Source organism: Nannospalax galili, unplaced genomic scaffold (assembly GCF_000622305.1).
Source record: "Nannospalax galili isolate Female #2095 unplaced genomic scaffold, S.galili_v1.0 scaffold49, whole genome shotgun sequence".
Taxonomy (NCBI): Eukaryota; Metazoa; Chordata; class Mammalia; order Rodentia; family Spalacidae; genus Nannospalax; species Nannospalax galili.
In genome coordinates, this window is record NW_008359444.1 from 1,138,963 (window position 1) to 1,165,962 (window position 27,000).

Here is a 27,000-nt window from a genome sequence, read left to right on the forward strand (position 1 = left end):
GTACAGCCACAAGAGGCTATGATTCACATGTGTCCACAACCAAAACAGTCTCTAGTTGGGCATCAGTCTGGCTCCCACATTCACATCTGCAGTCTCTTTTCTCTGAACTATCTGGCATGGTGATGTACAGTTTAATATGCATTCCAAGCTCAATATACCCAGATCAGACCACTCCTCCAGAAAGTCAAAGTTGCTTGGAACTCAGGGTCCCCTACAAAGTAGCAGGGTGGGCCTCCCTCCACAAGTACACCTTCTTCCTAGCCATCAACCCCAGATCCTGCCCACTTACCGTCTCAAGTCCAGAGTGGTCCATGGAAGGAGAGCCAGTGTCTCCTAGGGCTCATCTTATGCCTCTGAAAGCTCTCAGCCTGGCATGGGCCCCCTCCTATCAGGGCTTCTGACACTTCTGCCCCAATACTGATCCCTCACAGGTCCAAAGGCTTGCTCACCCCACCTGCTCAGACATCCCTGACCACTTGCCTGGAGAATGGAGCCCCTCTCTGTGTCTACAGTCCTGCTCACTGTGTTGTGTTGGCACACAAACCTCCCCTGTCACTCTCAGGCATCCTCCTCCTTCCATAGCCCACCCTTAGCCCCTACAACACTGCACTATGACTGCTCATGAGTAAATCTAAGAACAGGAAGGAACAGGAGCCACTTGTAGCCTTGGCAACTGCACGTCTGGAAGCCATCTGAGAGCAGGGAGGACTCAGGGTGCTCCTTTCGTACCAGGAGACAGGATTCATGATCAAGTGATCGGCCCAGGGCTATACAGACACATGATGGTGCTAACAGTGTGGAAATGAGGTCATAGGCAGACATTTCTTACCACAGAGCACAGAAGACGTAGATGCAGCAGAACTACATCTCTATAGTATCTATTTTTCCGTAATAGGGAAAATGATCAGATGTATAATGTTAAAACACCAAAGGGGGTTATTGCCAAAGGACAGGTCCAGCTGTGAACTTTATCATCTTCTTACTTATGTTCTGAACTTTGCACAACTAACATCATTTATACAGTAAGGGAGGGGAAATCACTTGTAGAAATTAACAAAAATAGGACAGTGTATTCTTAGGTGGTCTCTGAATCTAAAAAGGATTGCTATAGATGCCTTAATTGGTTAATTCTGTTGATGGACAGCCTACTATCAGCCAATCACAACTGCCTTTGAGTAACTAAAGAACCCAGAAGTGAGTGTATGCCTCACCCAGCACCATCACTCCTGGCACCTCCTGGGAGGAGGCTGGGACTGGTGAGGGGTAGCCTCTCCCCATCCTGCCCTTCCCTCCCTTCCCTCTCTTCCCTATCCTGAGTGCTCACCAGCTCAGCAGTCCCTCAAACTGCCATGAAAACCATCAGGGAGACTCACACAGCTCCCTGTGCATTGGTCCCCAGGTGCTACTCCTCAGGTTGTAAGCCCCCAAGACCTCCAGCAGTCACAGAAGGTCTGGTGCTGAGGGGAAACACAGCCAAGAGCAAGGTAGCATCACATCACTGGGGCCATTTGAGGTCCTCAGAGTGGTCCTCGTCATCCTGGCTTGTACCTTGTTGGAAGGAGAGGTCTCATGCCCAGAAGTGACAGTTGAACGCACCTGGCCTGCTCCATGTCCCCAATGTATGTCTGCCCGACCACCTCTTCATGGTGAGCCGCTGCAAAGCACAGTCGCAGATCAGAACACACCTGTGCAAGTCTGTGAGGAAAGACGGAGGGGGGGGAGCATGCTGTCACACAAAACACAGCCATCACCAAAGGAAGCAGTGTTGGATTTGGTGTGCTTTTTGGAGGTGGTAAACTAAGGAATACTTTGGTGGTTTGATAATTTTTAAAGCTAAATAACTGATAGCTGACGCTATCATATTTCAGGTAGAATTTTCCCATCATTCGCTCAAATATTTTGCTATGTTTATGTTCTTGAGTATCTCCGGAGATAATAGCCAGGTCCTGGCCGGACTCTGCCCAGGCCTGCCGTAGCTTTCGGCAGGAAACTCAACTTTGAGTCTTTACTTAAAGCACTTCCATTTGGACATCACTTCAGCCTTCCAGAAAGGTCGTGCGAACTCTCCCAAGCATTACCTGTGCGCCACCCGCCCCATCACCACCTTCTGTTTGTCATCCTCTTCTTTTCCTGGACCCTTTGGGGAGAAGCACAGTGTCCCTTCATCCCTAAATACATCCGTGTGCATTTTCTTAAAACAAGGCATTCTCTAAGGATCAGATGGCCTTTTAAAAGATATTCTATTGATACATCCAAGTACTTTGATTTATTTGGATTATCAGACTCGGAGATTTATTATTTGCACAATCAGCTACAAAATTAGTATCTAAAGTTGTTTGTCTTTAGGTTGTTTTGGACAAACTGTCACTCTAGTCACTTGTTTCACTGGAAGCAAAGGAAGGGTACAAACCGCAGGTGGTAGAGGTCTGCGAGGCTCTTGCTCTCTACCACGGCATCGGCAATGAGCACGCCCAGCTGCAGGATCGGGATGCTGAGCTCATGGAGGGACATCTTCTGCAGGGCTTTGACCAAGTGGTCTATGTAGTACAAACTGTATGTCTACATAAATACATAGCAAACAGGTCATAGGCAGAGGTAGCCTGCTAGTCCCTTACTGTGATAGCTAATATTGTCAACTTGACATGCTCTAGAATCACCCAAGAGACAAGCCTCTGGGCATGCTTGTGAGGGTTTATCTTGATTAAGTTAGCTTCGTGTGTGTGTGTGTAGGATTATCTTGATTAGGTTAAGTGAGGTGAAAAGACCCACACTAAACATGGGCAGGGCTATTCCATGAACTGGGGTCCTGGACTACATAAAAAGGGGAAAGCTAGGACAGTGTTCTTTACTTCCTGACTGCTGATGGATTATGATGAGCTGCCTCAAGCTCCTACCGCCAAGACTTCCCCACCATAATGGGCTGCACCCTCAAACTGTGAGTCAAAATAAACTCTCTTAAGTTGTTTTTGTCAGGTATTTTGTCACAGCAACAAGAAAAGTAACTAATCTACCTAGCTTAGCCTAGCACAGCGCCTAGCACCAGCAGCTGTTTAGGGCTTGTGGGATGCACGAAGGGATGTGCCCTCTTTCTGGTCTCCAAGATTATACATTTCACTTTGCCATGTGCAGTGACCTGTGGTTGTCAGATCTGAGTACAGTTAAAGATCCTCATGAGAGACACATCCATTAACTCATTAATTTCATGTTTCATTTCATTTTTCCAGTAAAAACTGATGATCCATCAAAAGCAGATGTCTACACATACAGCTGCTTTAAAACTGGCACCTAGAAAGAAGAGCTAATACTTCCCGTGGTGTTGGGCTTAATGTATGAAAGTCGGAGATGCTGGATGAGCTCTCCTAAACATCAGCTCTGGAAACTGTAGGGTGGACGAGGTAGGGGATGGTACAGGACTAAGATCCAGAAGAAGACGTTTGTCAAAAATGTGGCCTGGCCTATGACACACTACGCAGGATTAGTGGCACGGCTGGGCTGCTCCTGACCCCTGCACATAGAGATCATGAGAAGTGAACTGAGAATCCAAATCTAACAATAGGCTATAAAGGTGGAGAATATTTTCACCTCTTGGGAAAATACTGAAAGAGACAATCTATGACCTCTAGAAACGGAAACAACATGTTCGTAAAGGATACAGGAAGCACTAACGAAAAGGAAAAAGATTCCTAACTTTTATGACACTGAAACTAACATTTCCACACATCAGAAGATCCCATTGTGGGAGGAAAGGCAAGTCACAAGACCTGCTGATTACAAGACTGTTTGAGCATCCTCAGAGCAGACCGGTGGTTCTTTCAACTCCATAAAGAAAACAGAAAGCTTACTAAATCATGGCAGTATACTGGACAGACACACCACAAAAGGAATGGCCAGGACACACAGACAAGGCATCAAACCTCACGGCACCCAGGGAGTGTCCACTTACACATGGTAGGTGCCATCCATGCTCACTAGGTGGACAGCAGCCACTAACAAGGATATGGGCAGGCATGAACTCTCCCATCGGGAGGCAGGGATGGAAGCCAGCACAATTTCCCTGGGAGGTGATTTGCTAACTGGCAATATTCACCATCATTGGAAAGTTCCTCACACTTTGGTCCACACATATTCAAGGAAACACCTACCTGCACACCAGTGTTCACAGACACTTCATTTGCAAAGGCTATGAGTATGATGTCCACTAGCAGGTGAGCAGATAAGAAGATACTGCAGCAGACAGTGCTGTTCCCAAAAAGGCATGAACCCTACAAACACACTGACCGAAAAAGGAAAAAGCAGAGCCAAGAGGAATACGCTGAACAGTTCCATTCTTGCGAAGCCCCAACCAGGCAAAAGGAGATGGGCTGGATTATTGTCCCTAAGAACATGGAGTCTCTCTCAATACCTGGAACCAATGCACATGACTTTATGTGTCAAGGGACTGTGCAGATGTGACCAGGGTGAGGATCTATCCAGTTATGCCCCAAGTGTGTGATCTTGAAGATCTTTACAAGATTGAGATTTTCCAGAGAGGAGAGGCTGTGTATCCTTGGCGGTGCACATGGGGTTGTTGAGGTGTCCAGAAGGGACCTCTTCCCTGCTGATACTGTGATTCCTGTGAGCCTAGCCATCCAACCTGTTGGGACTTGTTCAGTGGGGACAGGACAGCAAGGCAGATGCGGTGTCAGACCTCAGCATGTGTACCCGGGTATGAAGCAGTAGGAGGGTCTTCTCACCCGTGTTGGCAGTTGTTTGAGAGGGGGAGAGTGTGGATAAGGGAGAGTCTTGTAGCTCTGGGGACCAACAGTGGTGTCTGTCTCTGACCTGACCTGAGGTGACAGCTGCTCCCTTTCAATGTTCACCGTAAAAACCCAGTATCATGGGTCCATCCCTTTTTGGTAACTGCAACAGAAATGCCAGCTGTAGCTATAAAGAGAGGGAGAGTGGCCTTGCCGCCTCCTGGCAAGACCTGGCTGACTGATGAGATCTACTCACTGGCTTCTGGAAACTGGATGAGTTAATAGTAGAATCACTCTTGTCTTGCTTGAACACAGACAGCAACTCCTCCGGGCAGGAGTAGGAGGCCCATTCTTCTATGCTAGTGGGGACATCATCGGGTTGCTTGTTGGAAGCTGGGGTCAAAATCTTTGAAGGAGAGAAAGCAAGGTTTATTGTCAAAAGTAGAGCTCAGAGATGTACTCCTCTGTGGCTCAGTATGGAGAGGACAGGCTGCAAACTTCTGGCACAGACTCTGGAGACCTGCGCACCTTACAGAGAAACCAAGGTATGGGAAGGGCATAAGGTCCCAGCCTGAGTGTGGAGGACTTGGGGTTCGGACGCAGACTCTGTGGCCCAACCTTCCACCCTCCTGCTTCAGGCGAAGACCTGGGACTGTGAATAACGACACCTGCTTTATGTCCTTGGCCTTCCCCTTCTCCTTCTCTTTTTTAGGTAACAGCAATTGTGAACTGACTGCTTGTAGAGTTCTTCCTGGAATCAGTTTTCCTCCTGTTATCAAGGAAATCTGGAGAAAAGGAAACACAATTTGGGAGCATTAAAAATAGGTACTCACCTCTCATACCTGGTTGGAGGTAGCTCTTGGATCTGAGGGTGCTGCTCAGCCATGCTCAAGGCTGGGTGCCTACCAGAGTGAACCCTGGTCAGTGAGCTAGACCCGAAATACGGGGGGTGCCCTTGTAGATGTTAGGCTCAGCTGTGCTTCCCCATTGGAAAGCAGCTGGACTCCATATCACAGGGCTTCATGCAGGCAAACCTGCACCATCCCTGCAGCACCCCTCCTGGGTTGTCTGACCAGGACATGATGGCAGTGGTTTCCCTGTGAGACTGTCAATGAGTTAGGGGCTGCTCAGACAGGTGTCTTCACAACAGGCCTTACATGGGGGCATTGGAGGGTGGCACAGCTGGTCCTCACAGAGGACGTTTCTCTGGACAGTGGGTTAGTTAAAGCCTCTGGTGGAGAATGTGTGGGAGAGGAGCCTTGAAGGGGGTTGGGCCTCAGCAAGTGGGGGTTGGGGTAGATGGCCCAGTCCTTTCCATAGCTGAGGGGCATTACTGTTCCCCAAGGCCCTCAGGGGTTCTAGGAAAACTAGTCTTTCAAAGGTAGGCCTGTCTCAATGGAACTGTCCATGAGGCCTGGGCAGGTGCATGTGTGCAGCCCCCAAGGATGAGAGATGACCCTGAACTACCCACCTAATCAGGCCCCACAGGATGAGCAGGAGATGGGGAGGAAGGCAGCCCTGCCTGGGTGGGAATCTGGGGACAGAGAAGAGTCTAGAAGCCTGTGATCCAGCCATGGCTATGCACAGAATTCAAGCAGTGGTTGTTTCTGGACTCTGTGTGAGTAGCCTCTACTGAGGCAGCTTTGGAGGTGACTGGGCAGCACAGCTGGGGTTTGTTAGGGAAGCAATAGGGCCCCTCTTCAGGGAGCCTCAAGGGCAGGTACAAGAGTGATGCTAGCAGGTGCTTCAGTGCATGGGGAGAAATTGAAAGGGGCAAAATGAGATGTGCTTGTCTCTCAAAGGTCTTTAGAAAATACTTGTAAAGGCTCTGACTTCTTAAAACAGTGCTGCTATAATTAACCAAAGGAAACAGCAGCAACAGTCTTCTCAGAGTCTGCTCCTAGGGGGTTGGAGGGCAGGGTCTTCAGGGCCCTTTGCCAAGTGGTGCCACATCTCCAGCATGCTCTCACCTGCCAGATATGCCTGAGGAAGGTGTAGGCCATGAGACAGTCATCCTCATAGGCCAAGGAGCCAGGTGACACCATCAGGGCCCGCAGGATGTGTACGCGAGCTAGCGCCTCCAACTGCCTCACACTTCGAAACTGCTCCAAGGAGACCATCTCCACAGCTGGGGCCGCTGGACTCTCTGTGGGAAACTGGGCAGGCGAGGACTGCCCTATGGTATGGTGAGGGTGAGTCTGGGGGCATGGCCAAGCTTGGGCTCCTGCAGGGTATCCTCTTTCCTGACTGGTGACTTGCATGCTCCGATTCCGTTAGCTGCCTTTCACTGGGCCCCTAGTGGCATACTGCTGCCTGTCTTGGACTGGGGCTTCTCCATCAAGGCCACCTCCCATGCAGCTCTTGTGCCTTAGACTTCTCTCCATGGGTCTGAGAGACAAGAGACCCATTCTCTGGGCAGCAAGGGGCTGTTGGCTTTGGACCTGGTACTGGTACAAGTGCCTGGCTGGTGTTCTTCAGCCTTAGAGATTACCATCATATAGTCAGAATGGGGGGCCACAACCCTTCCTGCTGTGGTTTCTCCCTAGCGAGTTCGGCTTGAGTATCTGAGGCCTGTGGTACCCAGCTGTGTAGGTTAGGCACTGAAACTTGGGCTGGCATTTTCCCTGTGCTCTGTCCCTTTTCTATGCCCTATCTCCTGAAAGCCTGGGATGGAGGCATGTCTGCCCCAGGAAGGGTGTTGGTGGCCCAGGAACACCTCCATTACAGCCTGCTGTCCTGGGTCCACATGGGGTCCACAGAGTGACGGGTCAGGAGAAGCTGGTATGGGAACCCTCACCTTCCTTCTTGGGCTCTGACTCAGGGATGGCTTCAACAGGTTTCATGGATAGCAGGATCTCAATTGCCCACTCAAGGTGGGCAACCACATCTTCAAGAGGAAACTGCCTACAATACATCCACTGGCTGAACTCCACGATGTAGTCCACCTTCTGCCAGTTGCTCTCTGGCTTCTATGGGTCAATACAGAAAAGCATGATGAAGGCGAATACCAATCAGTTCAGCGCCCCAAGAACTACCTCAGAGAAACCTCTTACAGCAGCAAGAGGTTGGTGGTTCATGTCAGCCTAGAGTTACCATGGAGACCCCACCCAGGGAGACAGGTTTTGCCATCGAGGCTCACTGTGGATAGAAGTATTGTATGACAGGAAAGTGAGAGCTTGGCAAAGCCCACCAGGGGCCTCTGCACCCTTTGTAGGCACCCCCGGCCTGCCACCACCAGCCCAAGCATTTCCTAACTTTCCGCCTTACATCACAGAGGATGCTGAGCAGGGTGCACAGCTTTGCCAACTTGCAGACCTGCAAGGTGGATCTGGGATTAGCCCCCTGTTGAGGCCTCCACACTTCCCTGTGCTTGTGTAGTTTTTGCCTAAGCCACCAACAGCTTCCATGGTTCATTTGGGGCCAGGAGAAAGTATGGCAGGAAAACTGCAGCCAAAGCCTGGCATGGAACATGCTTGACCTATGACCAGTGCAAGACAAAGGCTACCTCGACGAACAGATGCCCAGGCGCAGCTTAAATCTCAGGGCCGAGAGATGGCATGCTGACCTGCCGCACACTCCTTTCCTGCCCAGGCCTCCTCCTCAGCCTGTCCTCAAGGCATTGCCCCCATAGTCTCTAGGAACTGGAGTCATGGCTCTCATCTCTGTTGCTGACTCTGCAACCTCTGAGTGCTTGCCTGCACCCACTCATTGTGGAATGAACACCAGAAGAGGCTGGTCCATACCTACCCCTAAGTAGGGCTTAGAGTAAGAACCCAGAACACAAGCAAGTGACTTGGGTTAGGTGGTGGTCCCTGGTGATGCATAGCAATCAGGACAGGGATGTTATTGGCAGGAGGTACAGGCCTCATGGAGAGGGAGGAGCAAAACTCAAGGGAGGAGAGGGTGCTGCAGGGTACTGGGGCATGGGATCTCAGGTAGGGTATAAACGCCAGGCAGAGAGCAGGGTCCTAGGTGACATGGTGGTGCCTGAACCCCAGTGAAAGAGGGAAGAGCATCCTGGAGAGATAAGAACGAGCCATAGAAGCTGCTGGTGGCTTAGGCAAAAGCTATGCAAGTGTGTGGAGGCCTGGGAAGATATGGGAGGTGAGGGGCGCATGGGGAGGCATAGAAGCCTTATCCCTTAACCAAGAGGTACAGGGCTGATTGGGAGTCTACAGCTAAAGAATGAGGCTGGACCTGCCTTCCACCATATACACAAACTAACTCAGAATAGACGGGTGACCTGGACTTCTGTCACAACCACAGAACTTTCAGAAGGAAACACAAGATGTATCTTCCTGACCTTGGATTACAAATTATTTTTCTGATATTTTGCCATAGACACACATGATAAAAGATGAAACAGACACTGGCCCTCTCCACAATTAAAAACTTCATGCTACAAGCAATACCAAGGAAAGATGTAGTTCCTGTGGGTACCACCTCGCAGCTCCTCTTTAGCTAAACAGAGACACAACAATGACCTGGCGATTCCACTCCTAGGTACATTCCCAAGGGAATCAAGAACACACATAAAAAATGTACACACAGACAGCCTGAGAGAGTGGGTTCCAATCTACATCGGGATAGTGGCTGTGAAGTCACAGACAAAGGAAAGCCCATCAGAATTACAGCTGACTTATCAATGCAAACTATGAAAGCCAGAAGAGCCTGGACCAAAGTATTTCCAGTTCACCAAAGTATTTCCAGTTCTACATGACAGTAGATGCCAGCCCAGAATACTTTACCCAGCAAAAATGTATATTATAGTTGAGTGGGAAAGAAAAATCTTCCATGACATGAACAGCCTGAAAGAATATATGTCCACAAAACCAGCCCTTCAAAGAATACTTGAAGCAATACAGAGAGCAGAGAGAGAAACAACTATACCCCAGGGTCAACAAAAGAAAATAAATAAAGGTATAATTGAGAAACACAAAATTAGACAGAGAACACAAACAACAATCAAAATGATGGCAACCAATACACACCTTTCAATAATAACCTTAAATATCAGTGTACTGAACTCCCCAGTCAAAAGACAGGCTAAGTGAATGGATTAAGAAACAAAATTGATCTGTTTGCTGTCTTCAAGAAACCCATTTCATCTTCAAGGACAGGCACTACCTTAAGGTAAAAGAATGGAAAAGAATATTCCAAGCAAATGGCACTAAGAAACAAGCAGGGGCTGCAATTCTATTAGCTGACAAAATAGACTTCAAAGTAAAACTAATCAGAAGAGATAAGGAGGATCACTTCATTCTGATCAAAGGAACAGTTAACCAAGAAGATATTACAATCCTTAACATATATGCACCAAACTCTGGTGCACCCAAATTCATAAAAACAACACTACAGGACTTTAAGACACAGATTAACTCCAACTCAGTAATAGCAGGTGACTTTAATATCCCACTGTCTCCATTAGACAGGTCAACTGGACAAAGAATAAACAGAGAGACGTCTGAATTAAATGATACCATACATCAAATGGACCTAACAGACATCTTTTGAATATTCCACCCAAGCACCAAAGAATACACTTTCTATTCAGCACTCCATGGAACTTTTTCAAAAATTGACCACAGACTGGGCCACAAAACAAAACCTCAAAAAACACAAAAAGTTGAAATAATTCTATGCATTCTATCAGACCACAATGCAATAAAGCTCAAAAATGAGTGGATTAAAGGAGAAATTAATAAAGAAATAAAAGTATTGCTGGAATTAAAAGAAAAGGACAATACACAACAAAACCTCTGGGACACTTTAAAAGCAGTCCTGAGATGGAATTTTATAGCTCTAAGTGCCTACATTAAAAAATCAGAAAGAGCACAAATCAATGACTTAGCATTGCAACTCTGGAAAGTCAAGAACAAACGAAACCCAAACCCAGCAGATGAGAAGAAATAACAAAAATCAGAGAAGAAATCAATGAAATAGAATCAAAGAATCAATGAGACTAAGAGCTGGTTTGTTGAAAAGCTAAACAAGATAGTCATACCTTTAGCCCAGTTAACCAAAAGAAAGAGCAAATCCAAATCAACAAAATCAGAGATGAAAGGGGAAACATCACAACAGACGCCCAAAAGATCCAGACCATTATAAGAGAGTATTTACACAATGGAATGCTATTCAGCAGTAAAGAAAGATGAAATAATGAAATTTGTAGGTAAATGGATGGATCTAGAAACTGTTATACTAAGTGAAGTAACATAGACTCAGAAAAAAAATCAACATATGTTCTCCCTCATATGTGGATCCTAGCACCAAACCCTTTTAAATTCCACATCCTTTTAATAAGATGATGCTGTACAGCAGTCTCTACTGCATGAAATAACTGCCATCATCACGACTTCAGCAGTGCCTGATCACTAACCATCATTACAATTGGGCTTGATGAGGGTTGTGCTCATTCATTAAAGGAGGGCCAAGCAGGGTCATTGGACCCTCACCAGAGTATCCAGCCACTCTTCCCAGCCAACTGAATGTCATTTAGCCCTAATCACACATGGTCTCCTGGATTTGGGGAGGGCTCTAGTATACAATCTGGGGAAGGCTAGGAAGAGAAGGCATGGCCCATGCTGGGTAAATGCTTTCCAGTGTGCAGACCTCAGGTCATACATACACCTCAGCAACTCCTCAGTTATCTCTGTAAGTAAGCTCAGAAAATTCATTGGTTCCCCAGTAAAACTTTAATCAAACATTGGCTTGACACTAAGACCTTAAAAGGGACTAAGCACTGCTTAGTATCCCCAGGAAAAGAATTCACACAACAGATGGAAAGTTTATTTGTTAATGTTATGTCTCATAATTATCAAAAAAAAAGAAAGAAATTGAGAATGTAAACAATATTAAAAGAATATGGGAATGGAGATATTTTCCAAAATAGAAAAAAATGAGAATGCCTAAGCAAGGGATGAAGGTCTGTGTAGGTTTTTTATGATACATAAAGGATGAGACAAAAATAATATCTTAATATAAATGTATTAAAAATAATATCTTAATACACATAATCTTAAATTTTCTAAGGTTGTAGTTTAGTCAACTAGTCTAAGAAACAAAATACATATCTAGTCAAGGTTTATCTGAGAATATTTGGTTTTTTACCCAAGCTTTATCTACATAGCACATGGTAATTAAAAGTACCAGACTGGTGGAACTAACCTTATTGGATGTTTAACAGACATACTTTGAGGCCTATAGTAATGTGATCAGAGGGACTTAAAAGGACAGTTTTTGCCACTTGCCCTCCAAGGTCGACTAAGTTCCAGGGGGCTTAGGAACATCTTTCAAAATGTCCTGTAACTCTGAGAGTTACCTGTCCTCTTGTTCAGGGAGGCCATGGAGACCCCATGGGATGGACTTGAACCAGTGTCCAGTCTACAAAGAAGAGGTTTAACACAGAGGAATCATTTCCTCCATGCTTCCAAGTGAAGCCAGCCATGGTCAAGCAGGACCTTTGACTTATCTTCACATAGATGGAACTGGTAAAAGAAAGGAGCCAGGGGCTCCTCCCAAGCCCATGTGACCCCTGAGGAACAGATCCTCAAACAACCTTAAGTGTAAACATAAATTGATTTATTTGGGCCAACTGTATGGTCTTAAACACCCAAAAGGAAAGTTTAACCAAAGAGTAAAATCATCAGTGTATTTCTTTAAGAGTTTAAAAGAATACACTTCCCAGACATTAGGCTTAAGTCTGGGTTGGCATCCACAGTGGCATCCTCTGAGCTTGCCCAGAAAGTACCCACTCCTCAAGACTTTCATATAATTATCTCTGTAATTAAGAGACGAATTCACCAGCTACCATCAATGCGGACACTACACAGACCTGAAGTGCTTGGATGGCATTCTGGTAGCAGGTGAGTTCTCCGCAGACATTCCTCGAGTTCAGGGCCAGGCGATGCCACATATGTGCCAAATAGTCTTCGCTCTCATCCTTGAACTTTTGAATTTCCATGGTAAAGTTCTGACCAAGCTTGGCCTTTACAACCATATGTTTGAAAATCAAGCTAAAGAAGAAAGGGCCAGGTCAACACGGGAATGGCAAAAGCACTAAGCACACGCACTACGTCTAGAACTTGTGCTTCCTTTGTTCTTGTTGACAGGGCTGGGACCAGATGGAGCCTGAGCTGGGGTTTTATGCTATGTATTTTGTTCTTATTAGGAAGATGAGGAAAAGGACCATGGGGGAACCCAGCTGAGGCAGTACAGAAAGTGCCCTGGGGTGGGCCCAAGGTGAGGGCACTCACAGGTGGTGGGCTGTCCTGGGCAGCACCTGTACAGCCTCATCCAGCACCTTGAGGCCCATCTCCCAGTCGTTCTGGTCAGCATGACTGTGGAAAAGTAGGCTATAGAGGGCAGCACGGAGTGTGAGATCATCCTCAGCCCCTGGAGTAAGGAGGAGAAAGGGACTTTAGAGGGACTGGGCAGCCGGTTCCTTGTCAACTGACTTGATGCCCTCTGACCTCTCACTCCACATCCCTTACCCCTCAAATCCCGTGTCAGAGTTTTCCATTCAGAGCCTTAATGTACAGATCGCAGAAGGCTAGTACTTGCCCTCCAAGACTGGTAGTAGACCAATGTAGCCTTTGCCTGCAAGCCTACCATGATCGAGGCACCCTCTGTCTGAGGAGAATCAGCCCCAAGAGCCCCTTGTCCAGTCTCTTTCTATTGGCTTTGAGGATATCATTCTGAGTCTCAGGGAGTCCCTGGGCTGTGCAGCACATGGCTTGAGGCCATGGATGCTGGCTTTCTGACTTCCCAACTCCTCTCTCTCCTTGGGAATCCTGTTATTTTTATTTAATCTAAAAATAAATAACATGACTATGAGGAAACAGAACCCCCCTCCCATTCCAGGTCTTGCCATCAAACTTGTCACACATGTCCAGGGCAAATTTTGGCACTGAGCATGAAGGTACACTTTGCTGACAGTGGTAAGCGGGGGCTTCTTTCCCCTTTGTCATGGTTCTAATGCTAAGTTCTCTAGAATAGAGCGTGGTGTCAATAATTAAACATGTCCATGATTTCTGCCCAATGCTGGCTAAGAGATGGCATCCAAGGGGACTGCCCACGTTGGTAGCTTTGCTAGCCCTCTTCGAATTCAGGAGGGCTGGAGAAGCTGGCCAACAATGGGTACCTGGATACCACCATAGTTCCTTCATTATTTGATTCCACACTCTGAACCTGGCCACCTACATTAGAATCAGAGGGATGCTTGTGTGGGTTCTCATTCTTTTTTTTTTTTTTTCAGATAGGATTTCCCTCTAGCCCTAGCTGGCCTATAACTCACTATGTAGACCAGGCTAGCCTTAGGCTCACAGAGATCCACCTGCCTCTGTACCCCTGAGTGCTGGGATCAAAGGTGTGCGCCACCATGCATGGTGAGTACTTAGTCTTCATCCTGCCTAGTCAAGCCTCCATTTCTTGATCTAGACTCCTGTTGGTGCAGCTAGGAACAATATGTACATGCCCTTGGGCATCAGATGCTTTCCCAATCGATGAATGGAGGTGTAAGGTAGACTCTGCTTGTCAAATCTCCAAGCCATTCAGCAGTGGGACAGTGGGCTTCCTCCAGCCTCATCCTCCCTAGAGGCTTAGTTCCAGGCAGGCCTCAGAGTGCTTGCTGCTGGGCAAAGGAAGCTATGGTGGGCCAGGCTGGGTCCTTAGACAGCAGCCTCCCTCACCTGAGTGCCACCGTATCTGACAGTTCTGCTGCCACATTTGACTCAAGAATTTCCCACATCTGGTACATCGGGTGTGAGGGTTTCCCACACGGTTTATTCCTTCCTTGCCTTCTCACCAGCTGCAAGTTTCTTGGGTTGTTTTTGGTTTTTTGTTTTTTTAAAAGAAAAAAAATAATTCTTCAAAGCATAAAAATTTGCTCCTTAATAATTAGTAGATGTGAAAAACATTACCATTGAAATCTACCTGATGACTTTATATCCATGCTCAGATGCCAAGGAGCTCAGAAAGTAACCAACTGTGACTAGTAATAATCAGATATATAGAGACTGGAAACACATGTGCATCGTCGTGTCAATTGTATTAAAAATGAATTTTTCTGTATGAAACTGTATTTTAATAATGAAATGGAGATCTTTTTTAAAGTTTAAAACCTCATTTAATTTTCTGTCTTATAGGGGTTATATGGCGTACAATATTGTATAACTGTATCAATTCAACTGTAAACCTAAAATTTACAGCCAGTTTTGAAAGAGATGCATCTTAGCTCTGGAAATTGTTATTGAATACATCAATGCTGTTGTAATGAAATGCTTCTTCTAATTATACGGTTATTAAATAAATAATTAAAAAAACATCTGTTTTAGGCCAGGCATGGTGGCGCACGCTTTAATCCCAGCACTCGGGAGGCAGAGGCAGGAATTTTAATCTCTGTGAGTTCAAGGCCAGCCTGGTCTACATAGTGAGTTCCAAGACAGCTGGGACTACGGGGAGACCCTGTCTCAAAAAAATAAAACAAACAAACAAAAAAAAACCCCAAAAATCTATTTTAAAGCATACACCTTTCCATAAAAGTTTCACTTGCCCAACTCAATCTTCTGATGCTTTTCTTCTTGAATGGTTTTTTTAAAATCATGAAATCTCTGACCTAGTTGGTGGTATTTCCTGAGGGCAATGACAGCTTGACTTCTAGCTTCTGTTTGATGCTGTTTGATGCTGAAACAGCTACCACATCCGCACAGAAGCTTGGCCAGTTCTGCCTCCCAGACCTTGTTCTTTGAGTTTTTTTCTTGCTGTGTTTGCAAACACTATAAACTCTAGAGATTCAGTACACAATGTATGTTTACTCATATATGGCCATGTTTTAAATCGACTTTATCTGTGAATAGGTTCTAACATATTCAACACAGGTACCATTATTCTATACTGCAGTGCTGGCAGAGTTGCCAAATGCACACAAGGCTCTTGATTGACAGGGAAGATTACTTATGAGAAGAAAATTGTATTTTTCTTGTATGTTTAAATTTGTGATGAATATGATTCTATTATTCTAAGGTCAGAGTGGCGTTTCTCTTTCCTTTTCCTCCTAGGAGTTTATCTCCATATTTTTTTATGGTAGAAAACGTGACTAAAACATAACAATATGATTCATCTGCCAGCATCTCCAAGAAACTGGATTATGAAGGTTCTTCACTCAGGTGGGGAAAAAGGGTCCTGGGCTGGCACCTTCTCATACAGAACAGTCTTCCTTAGGGTCTTTATCAAGTAATGTATGATGAACAGATGCACTTGTGGTCACCTGTGCTCATGATTGAGGTGCCTTATACGAGGACATAAGATGAACTATACGGAGTGCTCAAACTTTCCAAACCCTCCCCTCCCCATTGGCTCTGCATCCACCAACCTGGGAGAAATTGACCTTCAGGATATGTTCCACCACTCTGGAAGTCAGCCGTGGGCCACTGGTGCAGAAGCAGTGTTTTTCCTGTCTCCTAAAGAAAGAGCAAACAAACGCCACATGTTCGAGGGGTCCAACGTGTTTCTCCACCATTTTGCTCTTTATCTGTACCAGTAGCAAAATGCAGGAATTGCAGTAAAATTTCACAAATATCACGTCGCAAAAAGTTTAACCACACACGCAGCACACATGCCTAATGCACGCCACATCTTGTACCATGCTGCCTATATATACATCATACCATATACATATAGCACAAACCATACCATATACATACCACATACAGCACATCATATACATATAACACCATACCATACACACCACATCACACTCACACCATGCCACATACACTACACACACCACCCCACATTATGCATATAATACCATATCATATATAACATTCCATATACCACACCATAGCATAATACCACACAGCTACAGAGATACCACACCACATATATACCACACCAGACATACAACACACCACACACATTATATCAGACATATCATACTGTAACAAACACATGATATCATACTACACTGTGGTGGTTTGAATGAGAAATGTTCCCCATGGGCTCAAGTATTTGAAACTTGGTCCCCAGTAGGTGGTGCTAATTGGGAAGTTTAGAAGGTGCAGCCTTGCTGGAGGAAGTGTCCCTGGGGCAGGCTCTGAGTATATAGCCTTGTCCCACTTCCACTTTGCTTTCTCTGCTTGGTGTTTGCAATCAAAGATGTGACCTTTCAGGTTCCTGTTTCTGCCACCCTCCCTGCAATGATGCACTCTTCCCTCTGGAACCACGGGTCAAAATAAATGTTCTATAAGTTGCCTTTGGTCATGATGCTTTATCACAGCGATGGAAAAGTAACTGATATGCATATATACCATACCAGATTCATACCATAGGACACATACACACACCAAATCACATCATACACACCATATACCACATCATATACATACATCATACAATATGCCACACACACATCAAACACCCACACTGTACTGCCCATACACCATATAGTACAGCACATACCACATACTGTACTACATATACCATCCACATACCACACCACACCACACATACTACAGTTACCATACAGACAACATCCTTCATACCATATATACCATGCACAGGCTACTCCCCTAACAGAATCTGGCTGTTTTTAATGACACGAAACACGTTAAATCAATACAATGAAAAATAGAAAAAACTTAGGGGCACAGTGAAAGCAGTAGTCGCAGGCAAGCTTCCAGCTCTGAATGCCTCCATTGACAAGGAAAAAAGATCTCAAATCCGAAATCCACCTTTAATTCTCAATATACCAGAAAAAGAGGAAGAAACTAAACTCCAAACCAGCAGAGGGAAGAGAGAAGCAAAACTGGGAATGGGAAGCTAATAGGGACAATGCAGATTGTAAAAGCCAGGTTCAGGACCACATGGAAACAGAGTCCCACAGCCTCCTGAGGACCTTGCTCATACGAACCTACAGCAATGGTGTCAGCATGCACAAGGCCCATGCAAACTCAAGCAGACAAAACCCACATAGAACTGTGAAAATGGGCGGCAGCCCCAACCTTAGCTGAAGAAATATTGGCAACTGATTACTGCTGGGTGAGGAACAGCTGATCTTTTTAAAGGGAGGGACTCTAGATAGACTGACTGGACCTCAGTGGAAGAACTTGCATTGAGGGACATCTGGGGACACTAACTTGACTTGATAGACCTTAACACAAATGACAGGATGCATGAAATCCAGGGTGTGTGGGGTTATGGGAGGGTGCCAGTGGGGAAGGGGGTATAAAGACGATTAAGATGTTCTGTATGAAATAACAAAACTTCAATTAAAAATCTACCCAAAAAAGTTAGTTAAAAGGAAAAAAAGAACAGGAGAGACTTCTGGATAGGAGGAAAGACGGTTAGAGGCTGCCGCTGAGCTTGGTCAAGAACTTCCTGCCCAGCTTGGATCTTGGGAATGTCAAGTCATCTAGCAGGTAAAAATGTGTCCCATGGAGGCCATGTCCCACAGGGGTAGTATCCCACACAAGCTATGCCCCAAGGGAGCCATGTCCTGTGGGATATATGTTACGAGGCTCTTTTCCTGTGTCTGGCCAGTCCTGAGGGGAAAGCCTGCTAGGGCCCTGGCCCATGTCTCTGTGGCACCTGCTTCATGGCCTCCGTCTTGTTGATGATGCTGATGATCTTCTGGAGGGACCTCTTGGCCTTCCTCCTGTTACCCTCTGAAGACAGAAGTGGGAGCCAGGTGTTCCAGTAGTACCGGGCAGCCAACATCACCAGGGAATTGCTGCCTGCCAGGCCCCCAAACCTGAAATGACATGGCTCATCCGGTGAGATGTAAGCTGCTCACGCTACACAGTTACCCCTTTCCCTTCTTGATGGGGCATCTGATCCCAGAAGCTTCTGGATTTAGGAGGGAAATCAGAGTAGTGTGTTTTTGGCTCTGAATAGACACAGTGGAGGGACAGGCCTGTTGGGCCTCCTCCTTAGCAAATTGCCTGGGCCAGGTGCTGTCCACATCACAGGGTTGTCCTGAGCTTGCCCGTGCTGTGTCTACCTGCCCACCGCTCAGACTTCTTAGACCCCTGACTACCTAAGGACCCTCCTGCCAGTCCTGGTAACCGCTCAGCTGGTACCACCTGGTTCCTTCCTTAGGCCTCAATCACATCCCATAGCATCACTGTGACACTGTGGTGGCCAGTTTTGCCAGGTGCCCAGCACCTCACCCCCCAGTTGTATACCTGGCACTCTCTAGGAAGGCTTTGGCTGCTGCCAGCCGTAGCTGCTTTCTGCCCTTCAGGTTCTCCACAATGCTCCGGCCTTGGATGTAGGACACAGTGCACAGCATTTCTGCGGCCAGCTTGACATCAGTCCTGGAGAGGACACAGAGCAATTCAGGGGAGATGCGGGAGGTCACACATGCTAGGCTCTCCTCATTGTGAATGTTGTTCTTTTACTTGTAGCTCTGTAAGTGCATCTAAAGATGGAGGCACATCTCCACCTCTTCCTGTGCCCCCGGGGCTCATCCCACTGACTGATGATGCAGGACAAGCAACTCCAGGCTTCTGAAGTCTTCCTTGCCATGTTAGTTAAGGTGCCTATGTGTGGCCTGGGTGTCCTGGACACTCACTGTGGGGATGGCCTTTCAGAGCTACCATGCTCAGAGATGCTACACAGCAAGGCCCACAGCAATTCCTGGATGGAGAGCATCCTGGGGATACCTGTCCACAGGAAACATCTGGGGATGTGGGTATCAGGCTTGTGGGTAACTGGCTGATGGGTCCTTTAGTGCCCTTGTGAGACACACCAAACCAGAACTAACTGGCTGAGTCCAGTCAACCCACAGAACTATGAGACAGACTTCTCATGGCTTTTAGTTTTGGATGGCTTTCCATGTAGCAATGGGTGGGCAGAGCCAGCTGTTGTTGGGCCCTGCCCTCAGCCAGGCTCTGTTTCCTGAACTCAAGAAGAAGCCCTGCTCCAGGAGGTATGCACTCTACAGTTAGTGGGGCACACACACCGCACTGCCCCTTCAGAGCAGCATGGTAGCCCCTCTGATATTCTTCTGGCTTCCAAATCCAGCACAGCTGTGGTCTAGGCACACACAGTACAGGCCACACAGTACTGTAGGGGACAAGTTCCAGCAGCTCAGCCCACACCAATTTTCTTTGGTGAGTGATATGCTGGTTCTGGGAAGGTCCTTTCAGGTCTTGAGGTCCTGGAAGGCAAGTACTTGCTTGTAGGTACTGACTGCTGTGTCTGCTCCAAGGAGCCAGTGGAAGAAACTATTGATCCTTGGCCTACAAGGACCTGCTATGCCATGGGACTGTGTGGTCTGAAGAGGAAACTGAGGCTGTGTGATAGCTGAAACCACCTTCATAGATGCTGGGTGGGTGTGAAGAAGATGGTGACCTTGCCTGGGGACTGACAATTGGAAATGTTGATCTTTGTTATACAGAACTACACACACAACCCAGAAGAGAGGTATAGCTAGCAGGGTGCAATGGCACCAGTCCCCATGAGGGGGCAACAGTGGTCTACAAATGATTTTCAGAAGTCCTTTGGGGGTGGGGGGAATGAGTCTGAAGCCTTACATGACTCTGTTCCCTGTTGTCTGTGTGTGTACTTTTGTTTTATTCATTACAGGAATCTCCTTTAAAAATCAGATTTGATGTAGGGATTCCTGATGGAAGACCATCCTGGCCTGGCCAGGCGCTGTGCCCAGCTCTCCTCCCATTTCCAAGAAGGCCACAGCTATACGCAGCAGCACATATGACACACACCAACCCTTACTGCAGAGGTGCCCACTTGTTACTTTCTTCTAAGAATACTTTTTGAATGGTGGAAGTGGTGTTTGCATGGGGCTAACTCTGACCCTCTCGGCCAGCTCTGGTCTGCAGTCACCTCCTGAATCTGGCCTCTACTTTGGGGTCTTGTCAGTCTTCCCTGAAAAGCTCTTATCATGATAAGCTGACTTCAGCCACTCTTTCCTTTTGATGACGCCCCTTCCAACTCAAGGTCTGGGCCTGTGAGGTGGCTCAGTGAGTAAAGCCTGCCACCTAGGACAAAGACACCAAAAGGCATTCTATTAATTATTTTTCTCACTGCTGTGACCAAATTCTGATAAGAACAATTAAGGAAGAGGGGGTTTATTTTGGTTCATGGTTGAGGGGCTAACATCCAGCACACTGGGGAAGGCATACAGGTAGCTAGCAACACTGGATCCGCAATCCAAAAACAGAATGCTGGTACTCAGATGACTTCCTCCTTCCTCACTTTTTAGTTCAGTCTGTGACCACAGCCCATGGGATGTTGCCACCCACATTTAGGGTGAGTCTTCTCTTCTTAGCTAAACTCCAACAACTCTCTCACAGACAAGCCTAGAGGTGTGCTTCATCAATTCCCTAGGTGTTTCCTAATTCGATCAAGCTGACAATTGAAATTAACCATCACAAGCCTATCTCTTGTCAACTTGACACACAAACACACCACTTTAAGCTGTAACATTCTGTTAGCTGAAGTTCGCAGGCTTCTTGTCAGAACGCAACAGAAATGGCTCTAGGTTAGTCCCCAGCAAAATCCTTGTTCCTCTCTGAAACTTCATGAGCTGGGCCTCCACTACCGTCATTTCTCTCAGCATTTTATTCTTCCAGAATGGACCACTAATCTCTGCTTACAAAAGTCCAGGGTTTCTCTGGCCCATAGCTACAAATTCTTCCACACTCCTCTTACAAACCAGTTTCCAAAGGCCTATGAGCTGCATCATACCACTCCCTGGTATCAGTGTCCTGTATTACTTTTCTTGTTGCTGTGAAAAAATTCCTGATAAGAAATATTTAAGGAAGGAAGGATTTATTTTGGCCCACAGTTTGAGGGTATGGGGGTCCATCATGCTGGCAAAGACACAGTGGCAGGAACAGAGGGTGGACAATCAGATTGCATCCATAGTCAGGAAGTAGAAAGAGGTTTCTCTTTTCTCCTTTTTATTCAGTCTGTGACCCTAGGTAGTGGGATGTTACCATTTGCATTTGGTGGTTCTTCCCAACTCAGTTAATTCTCTCCGTATGCAGCCTCCCAGAAACACTCAAAGGTATGCCTCAATAATGTCCAGGTACTTCTTAATCTAATCAAGTTGACAATGGACTATAACCATCATAAGCAGCTCTCTACCCAGCCTGGCTCATCTGTAGTGGGATCTTAGCAGTGAATGAGGGAGGTGACCACATCTGGGGACCTAGATGTCAGAAACAGAGACTTCTAGAAGGAGTCCTCAGTCCCCACCTGGTGTCAGATGTCTCATAGGCAGTCATGTATCTATGCCGTTCTCCTTTCTGTCCCTGCCTACGTGGCAGCAAGCTATGCCCTGCACGTCCCTGGGGACCAGCTCCTCCACAGCTTTGTTGTCCAAGCACCAGCACACATAGGCACTTTCCACATGGTAGCAAATTGTTTCTTACTGTGGACTTAGGGAAAGAATGACCTCTACCTCTGACCGGGATGATGAGTGGAAATGCCACCAAGACCTGCCCACTCATGGTGAGACACCTCTACTGCTAGCAGAAGGGCAACGGGCTGAGGCTCCATTACGGCTATGTTCAGCTCCTTTGTTTCTGCATGGAAGCTCCCTACTCTTCCTCACTCACTCCAGCTGTGCAACATCTGTGGCTTATTCCAGACTGGCAAAGAAGATGTACAGACCACACCCCCTCAAAGGGTGCTGTCAATGAGGGGTCCATAGGTAGGTCAGCTGACCCGGAAGCTCCCCAGCCTCACCCTGCTGAAGAAGGTGCTTACAGTTAAGCATCGCAGGCTCAGTCCCAGACCTTCTGTCCGCCCCAGTTTCCTCACCTGGGAATAGCGCCACCTCCCACTGAGAAGAAAGACTACGCCTTCCTTCCGAGAACGGGGACAGGCACGGGGAGAACTCTGGATTCGGTGACCAATGACCAAACTGGCCACTGACTAAAGGAAGCACCTTCACAGCCCTGGGTCATGACTCTATCTTTCAGCATAATTAGACTCAGGAAAGAAGCCAGAAGGAAGCGAAGCACCCCAAGAAAAATGGTCTTGATCGCGTGCCTGTTTGTGATAACAACCCCTTAACAACAGCCCATATTCAGGGAGGGGGAAGACTAAGCCCTCTGATCATAGTGGAACGCTGCAGAAGCTACAAGCGAAGACGGGAGTGTCCAGGGCTGCCCTGGTGCTGCCGATTGAATGTGAAATAGTGCCCCCAGACTAATGTGCTTGAATGCTTGGTCCCCAGCTGGTGGTGCTGTTTCGGGAAGTTGTAAAACTTGAGGAGGTGGAGCCTTGTTGGAGGAAGTGAGTCACTAAAGCTAGGGCTTCAAGTTTCATAGTCTGGCCCCTCTTCCTGTCTGCTCTCCACTTCCTTTTCCACTAAGACATGAGACGAAGGGTCCCAGATGCACACTTCTGGCATGATGGAGCCACCTGCCACCATGCCTTCCCTCTATGCTGGACAAAAATAACCCTTCCACCCTTAGATTGCCTCCCATCAGGAATTTGGTCACAGCAAGGGGAAAAGCAACATTAGTTACCTTTCTGCTGTGTGAGAAAACACCATGATCAAAAACATGTGGAAGAAAAAGTTTAGTTTGGCTTATAGCTCCAGAGGATGTGTCCTTAATGGCGGTGTGTGTGTGTGTGTGTGTGTGTGTGTGTGTGTGTGTGTGTGTGCAGGAGGTGGGAGTGGGGTGGGGTGAGGGGGGCGTTACTAACTGGTTACATTTCCATCCACGTGCAGGAAGCAGAAAATGGAACTGGAAGTTGGGCAAGGCTAGGAGAACTCTCAAAGTCCACCCCCAGTGACATACTTCCTCCTGCAAGGCTGCACCTACTAAACCTCCCCAAACAGCACCACCAATTGGGGAGCAACTGTCCAACTATGTGAGCTCCAGGGACATTTCTCATTCAAACCACCACACCTGGTGACTGGCAATTTGCAGTTGGAGAACTTCAAGAGCAGCTTCCTGTGCTCCAACAAGCTAGTCAGTGGCCTGTCAGAGGGCACGCTCCTTCCACTGATCCCCTATTTAAGTCGTTTCAAATAGCGTGCATCTGGGTCCTTTGGAAATCACCTTGACAGAGCTGTCTGGATCAGGAATGGAGTATGATCTGAGAACCACGTGCCCCCTAAAGTCACAAGCTGAAATCTAACTCCCCAGGTGATAGAATGAGCAGAGGGGCTGTTGGGAGGTTTTGGAAGTGTGGGTGAGAACCTCAAGATGGGATTCCTGCACTTGTAAGGGGACCAGAGAGCTGCCTGCCCCTTCCACCACGTGAAGTTACCTAGTTATTTCTTTGCACTAGGCAGTGACCTTCACCAGACACTGACTGCCATGTCCTGTACTTGTACATCCAGCTTCTACACCATGAGCAATAAATCCTCATTGCTTAGGTGGTCTAGACCTCCCTAGATGTGGTCTTTTATCACAGCAGCCTGAACTAAAAGACTCATCAGCTCTTAGCTTTCTCCCACAGACAGCTATCTGCACATACCTCTTGCTGAGGCATGTATGGCTTCAGCGCCCTCCTTCCTGTGGCCCCGCTCACTGCACTGTCCTGGAGGACACAGAGCCAGCAGCTGAAGGACCATAGCAATCAGGTTCCTGACAGCCATCCCTTGCTTGGCACGGCTGTACCTCTTGCTCTGCCACATGCAACATGCTCAGCACACCTGCTCATCTGGGAATATTACTATACGTTTCTAGGATACCGCTGTGGAGATCACTTACTGTTCAAAAGAACTCAGGTGCTTAAGGCCCATCTGTGTGGCATTCTGAGAGCACGCCATAGTGATCTCGTGGTCCTGAGCCACGTAGGCAAAATGGGTGAGGCGTGTCAGGGTCTGCAGCTCCACCAGGGGTTCCGACCAGGTGCACTCAGAAGTCATTTTCACCAACTTCCAAGCGTGGGCAACAGAGGAGAAGTACATCACATTAGTGACAGTGACTTTCCAGGAGCCTGTAGCCCACAGTAGTGATTATGCTGTTTGCCTGGTAAGTTCCATCAACCCCATGGGACCTGCACATGGCTTGACATGCATGTAGACATGGATCTGTGAAGCCCAGCTGCAGCACAAAACTCGCTACTGCCCTCGGTTGCGGGAGATGCCTCCATCATCCTGACAGCTTTCCTACCACGTAGGGATCATCTCCAGACCAAGGACAAGGGATGCTTGTCTCCATGTATACCTCTGCTTGTACTGAGGACTTGGGATGAAGAGGACACAGAAGGGCCGTTCAGAGGAGCATCTTCCTCACACTGGGATAAACGGATGCTCCAAGCCAAAGCCAGAGTTGCATGCGGGGAGGCAGGGGGAGCTGTGCTATGGGTGTGGATGTGGGTTTAACTTCTGACCTTACACAAGACCCTAAGCCTCAGGTTTCTCATCATTCTGGACGGGGCCTCTCTGTGGACTCACCTCCTAGGATACTGGAGGACACTCACCTGGGCTAGGGAGGGCACAGTGAAGTCCATAAGGCCCAGCCCATTGCATGAGTACATCTCAAGGGCGACAAGGACTCTGGTCACGGAACTGATGTCCTCATTGCTACTCTGGAGGGACAGAAAGATCAGAGTATCCAGCTGCCCGGGCCATGAGGAAGGAAGGCTGTAGAGATCTGTACTGTCTGTGAGTTAACTTTGTATAGCATTAGTCTCATGGAATAGCCAGACCACAGCATTCAGAATGCTGACACCTTGGGCTACTATCAGCCTCCACACTATCTTCTTAGGTAAGAAGAAGGTCTGGAATCTATACAGCCTGATGCTAGAGAAGTGTTATCTGGCCAGCGAGGAGGACTGGCGGTGGGGAAAGGGCTGCCGAGTCCTAGCGTAGAGGCTGCTGGACGCCGGGATGTCCCCTAACCCCTTCTGCCTTGAACCCTAAATATCCCTCCTGGGCCTTCTGCCCACCCCTGCTCCTTTTCCTTCTGCTTTCCTCCCGTGGCCCACTTGCTGCAGGTCAGGGTCATCACGGGGGTCCCTGAGCTCACACTGCTCCTTCCCCTCTCCTAGACCCTGTTCCCACAACTGTTTGTGCTCTCAATTTGGGAAGACCCTGGCATCCTGCCAAAGAGATGACTTTGTCAGTAAGTGGCACTGAGGGGAGGCAGCCCCAAGAGGAGGCCCAGAACTCAGACTGGTGGAGGCTTTGTGCCCTGGCGATTTCACGGGGCAAAACAACCTCAGACCTTCCTGGGGGGAAATACTCCCTATCCAGGAACTGCAGCCATGTCTAGGATCATGATGAGACCTTCAGAAAGGGCGGTCTGTGGGTCCCACTGCCCCAAGGGGTCCACAGTGCCCACCTGTTCTGCCACGCCAAGCCGTGGCCCAATCTGCTGCTGTAGCAGCTGCTTGGCCTTCACCCAGGTGGAGATGAGCTGCTGGCGCACGCTGGTAGGAATCACTTCCTCTGGCTCATTTCCATTGGTGAGGTTCAGCGCAAACTCACAGACCTGAAACAAGAATGTTCTTCTTTACAGAACTCAGATCTAAGAGGGGGCCTTGAACCAAGGTCTATTTTAACATGTAAGGACATAGCTCTTATCTAGACTGTCCTGGGGTCCAGGCTTCAAACTATTGGAGGGCTCTGGGAGTTCAGTAGATGCCCATCAGAGCAGGAAATGGATTACTCCCCTGGGCACCCTATCCCCTCTTATGCCCTGAATGATCACTGCACACATACAGGGCTGTCACTACCTGGTAAAGGTCAGAGACAGAGTTGGGTGCCGAGCAAGGTCTCATGCCTCACTGTGAAAGGCACTGGTCCTGAGTGTGGGTACCAAGGACCATGTGCCGGCTGTGAAGGGCATGTGCCACCCTGAAAGGCTGCTGCCCTCAGCTCCTCCTTTATGGCCATGTGAAAGGCAAGTTTCTCAGTTCTGTGCCTCAGTTCGCTCACCTTTAGTGGGCTAAACTTTACATGTGGTTTACTGCTCACAGCCTGGCCTGGCACAGTAACTACTCACTCCGGGGGGACATTCAAACTCTAAGCTCCAGCATGAGCCCTGGTCCTCACAGAACATGCAGGTGGCACATCAGTCCACAGTGCAGAAGTCCTTCCCCACCACCCCTTCCATCCTTCCTAGACAAACTTCCTGCAGTCTGGTTGCATTCCACAGGAATACCGGACAGCTCTGGGCAACACTGATTATAGCTAGGCCAGGGCGCCTGGTCTCCCACTGTTCCCTCATCCCACCGTGACAGGTAGGATGTTCTTTTACACCATCACCTTCTGTGACTGGCCTCCCTGCTCCCCACTGTGCCGAGCTTTCCTGCTGTGTCACAGTTG

General features: G+C 47.7%; 1 protein-coding gene across 1 annotated transcript in view; it reads right to left on the reverse strand.

Moving 5' to 3' along the window:
* The window catches only part of Cfap46 (cilia and flagella associated protein 46), an 89,931-nt gene that overhangs the window by 30,032 nt on the left and 32,899 nt on the right, over positions 1 to 27,000 (reverse strand). Inside the window, exons 21-34 of the mRNA XM_008823157.3 lie at positions 26,015 to 26,164; positions 25,152 to 25,259; positions 24,437 to 24,603; positions 18,920 to 19,051; positions 18,324 to 18,486; positions 16,108 to 16,195; positions 12,992 to 13,130; positions 12,571 to 12,751; positions 7,534 to 7,705; positions 6,707 to 6,912; positions 5,405 to 5,521; positions 4,993 to 5,142; positions 2,411 to 2,559; positions 1,597 to 1,695 (exon numbers count right to left, since the gene is read on the reverse strand). Coding sequence (XP_008821379.2) covers positions 1,597 to 1,695; positions 2,411 to 2,559; positions 4,993 to 5,142; positions 5,405 to 5,521; positions 6,707 to 6,912; positions 7,534 to 7,705; positions 12,571 to 12,751; positions 12,992 to 13,130; positions 16,108 to 16,195; positions 18,324 to 18,486; positions 18,920 to 19,051; positions 24,437 to 24,603; positions 25,152 to 25,259; positions 26,015 to 26,164 — 2,021 coding nt within the window. The remainder of the gene's footprint in view (positions 1 to 1,596; positions 1,696 to 2,410; positions 2,560 to 4,992; positions 5,143 to 5,404; positions 5,522 to 6,706; positions 6,913 to 7,533; positions 7,706 to 12,570; positions 12,752 to 12,991; positions 13,131 to 16,107; positions 16,196 to 18,323; positions 18,487 to 18,919; positions 19,052 to 24,436; positions 24,604 to 25,151; positions 25,260 to 26,014; positions 26,165 to 27,000) is intronic.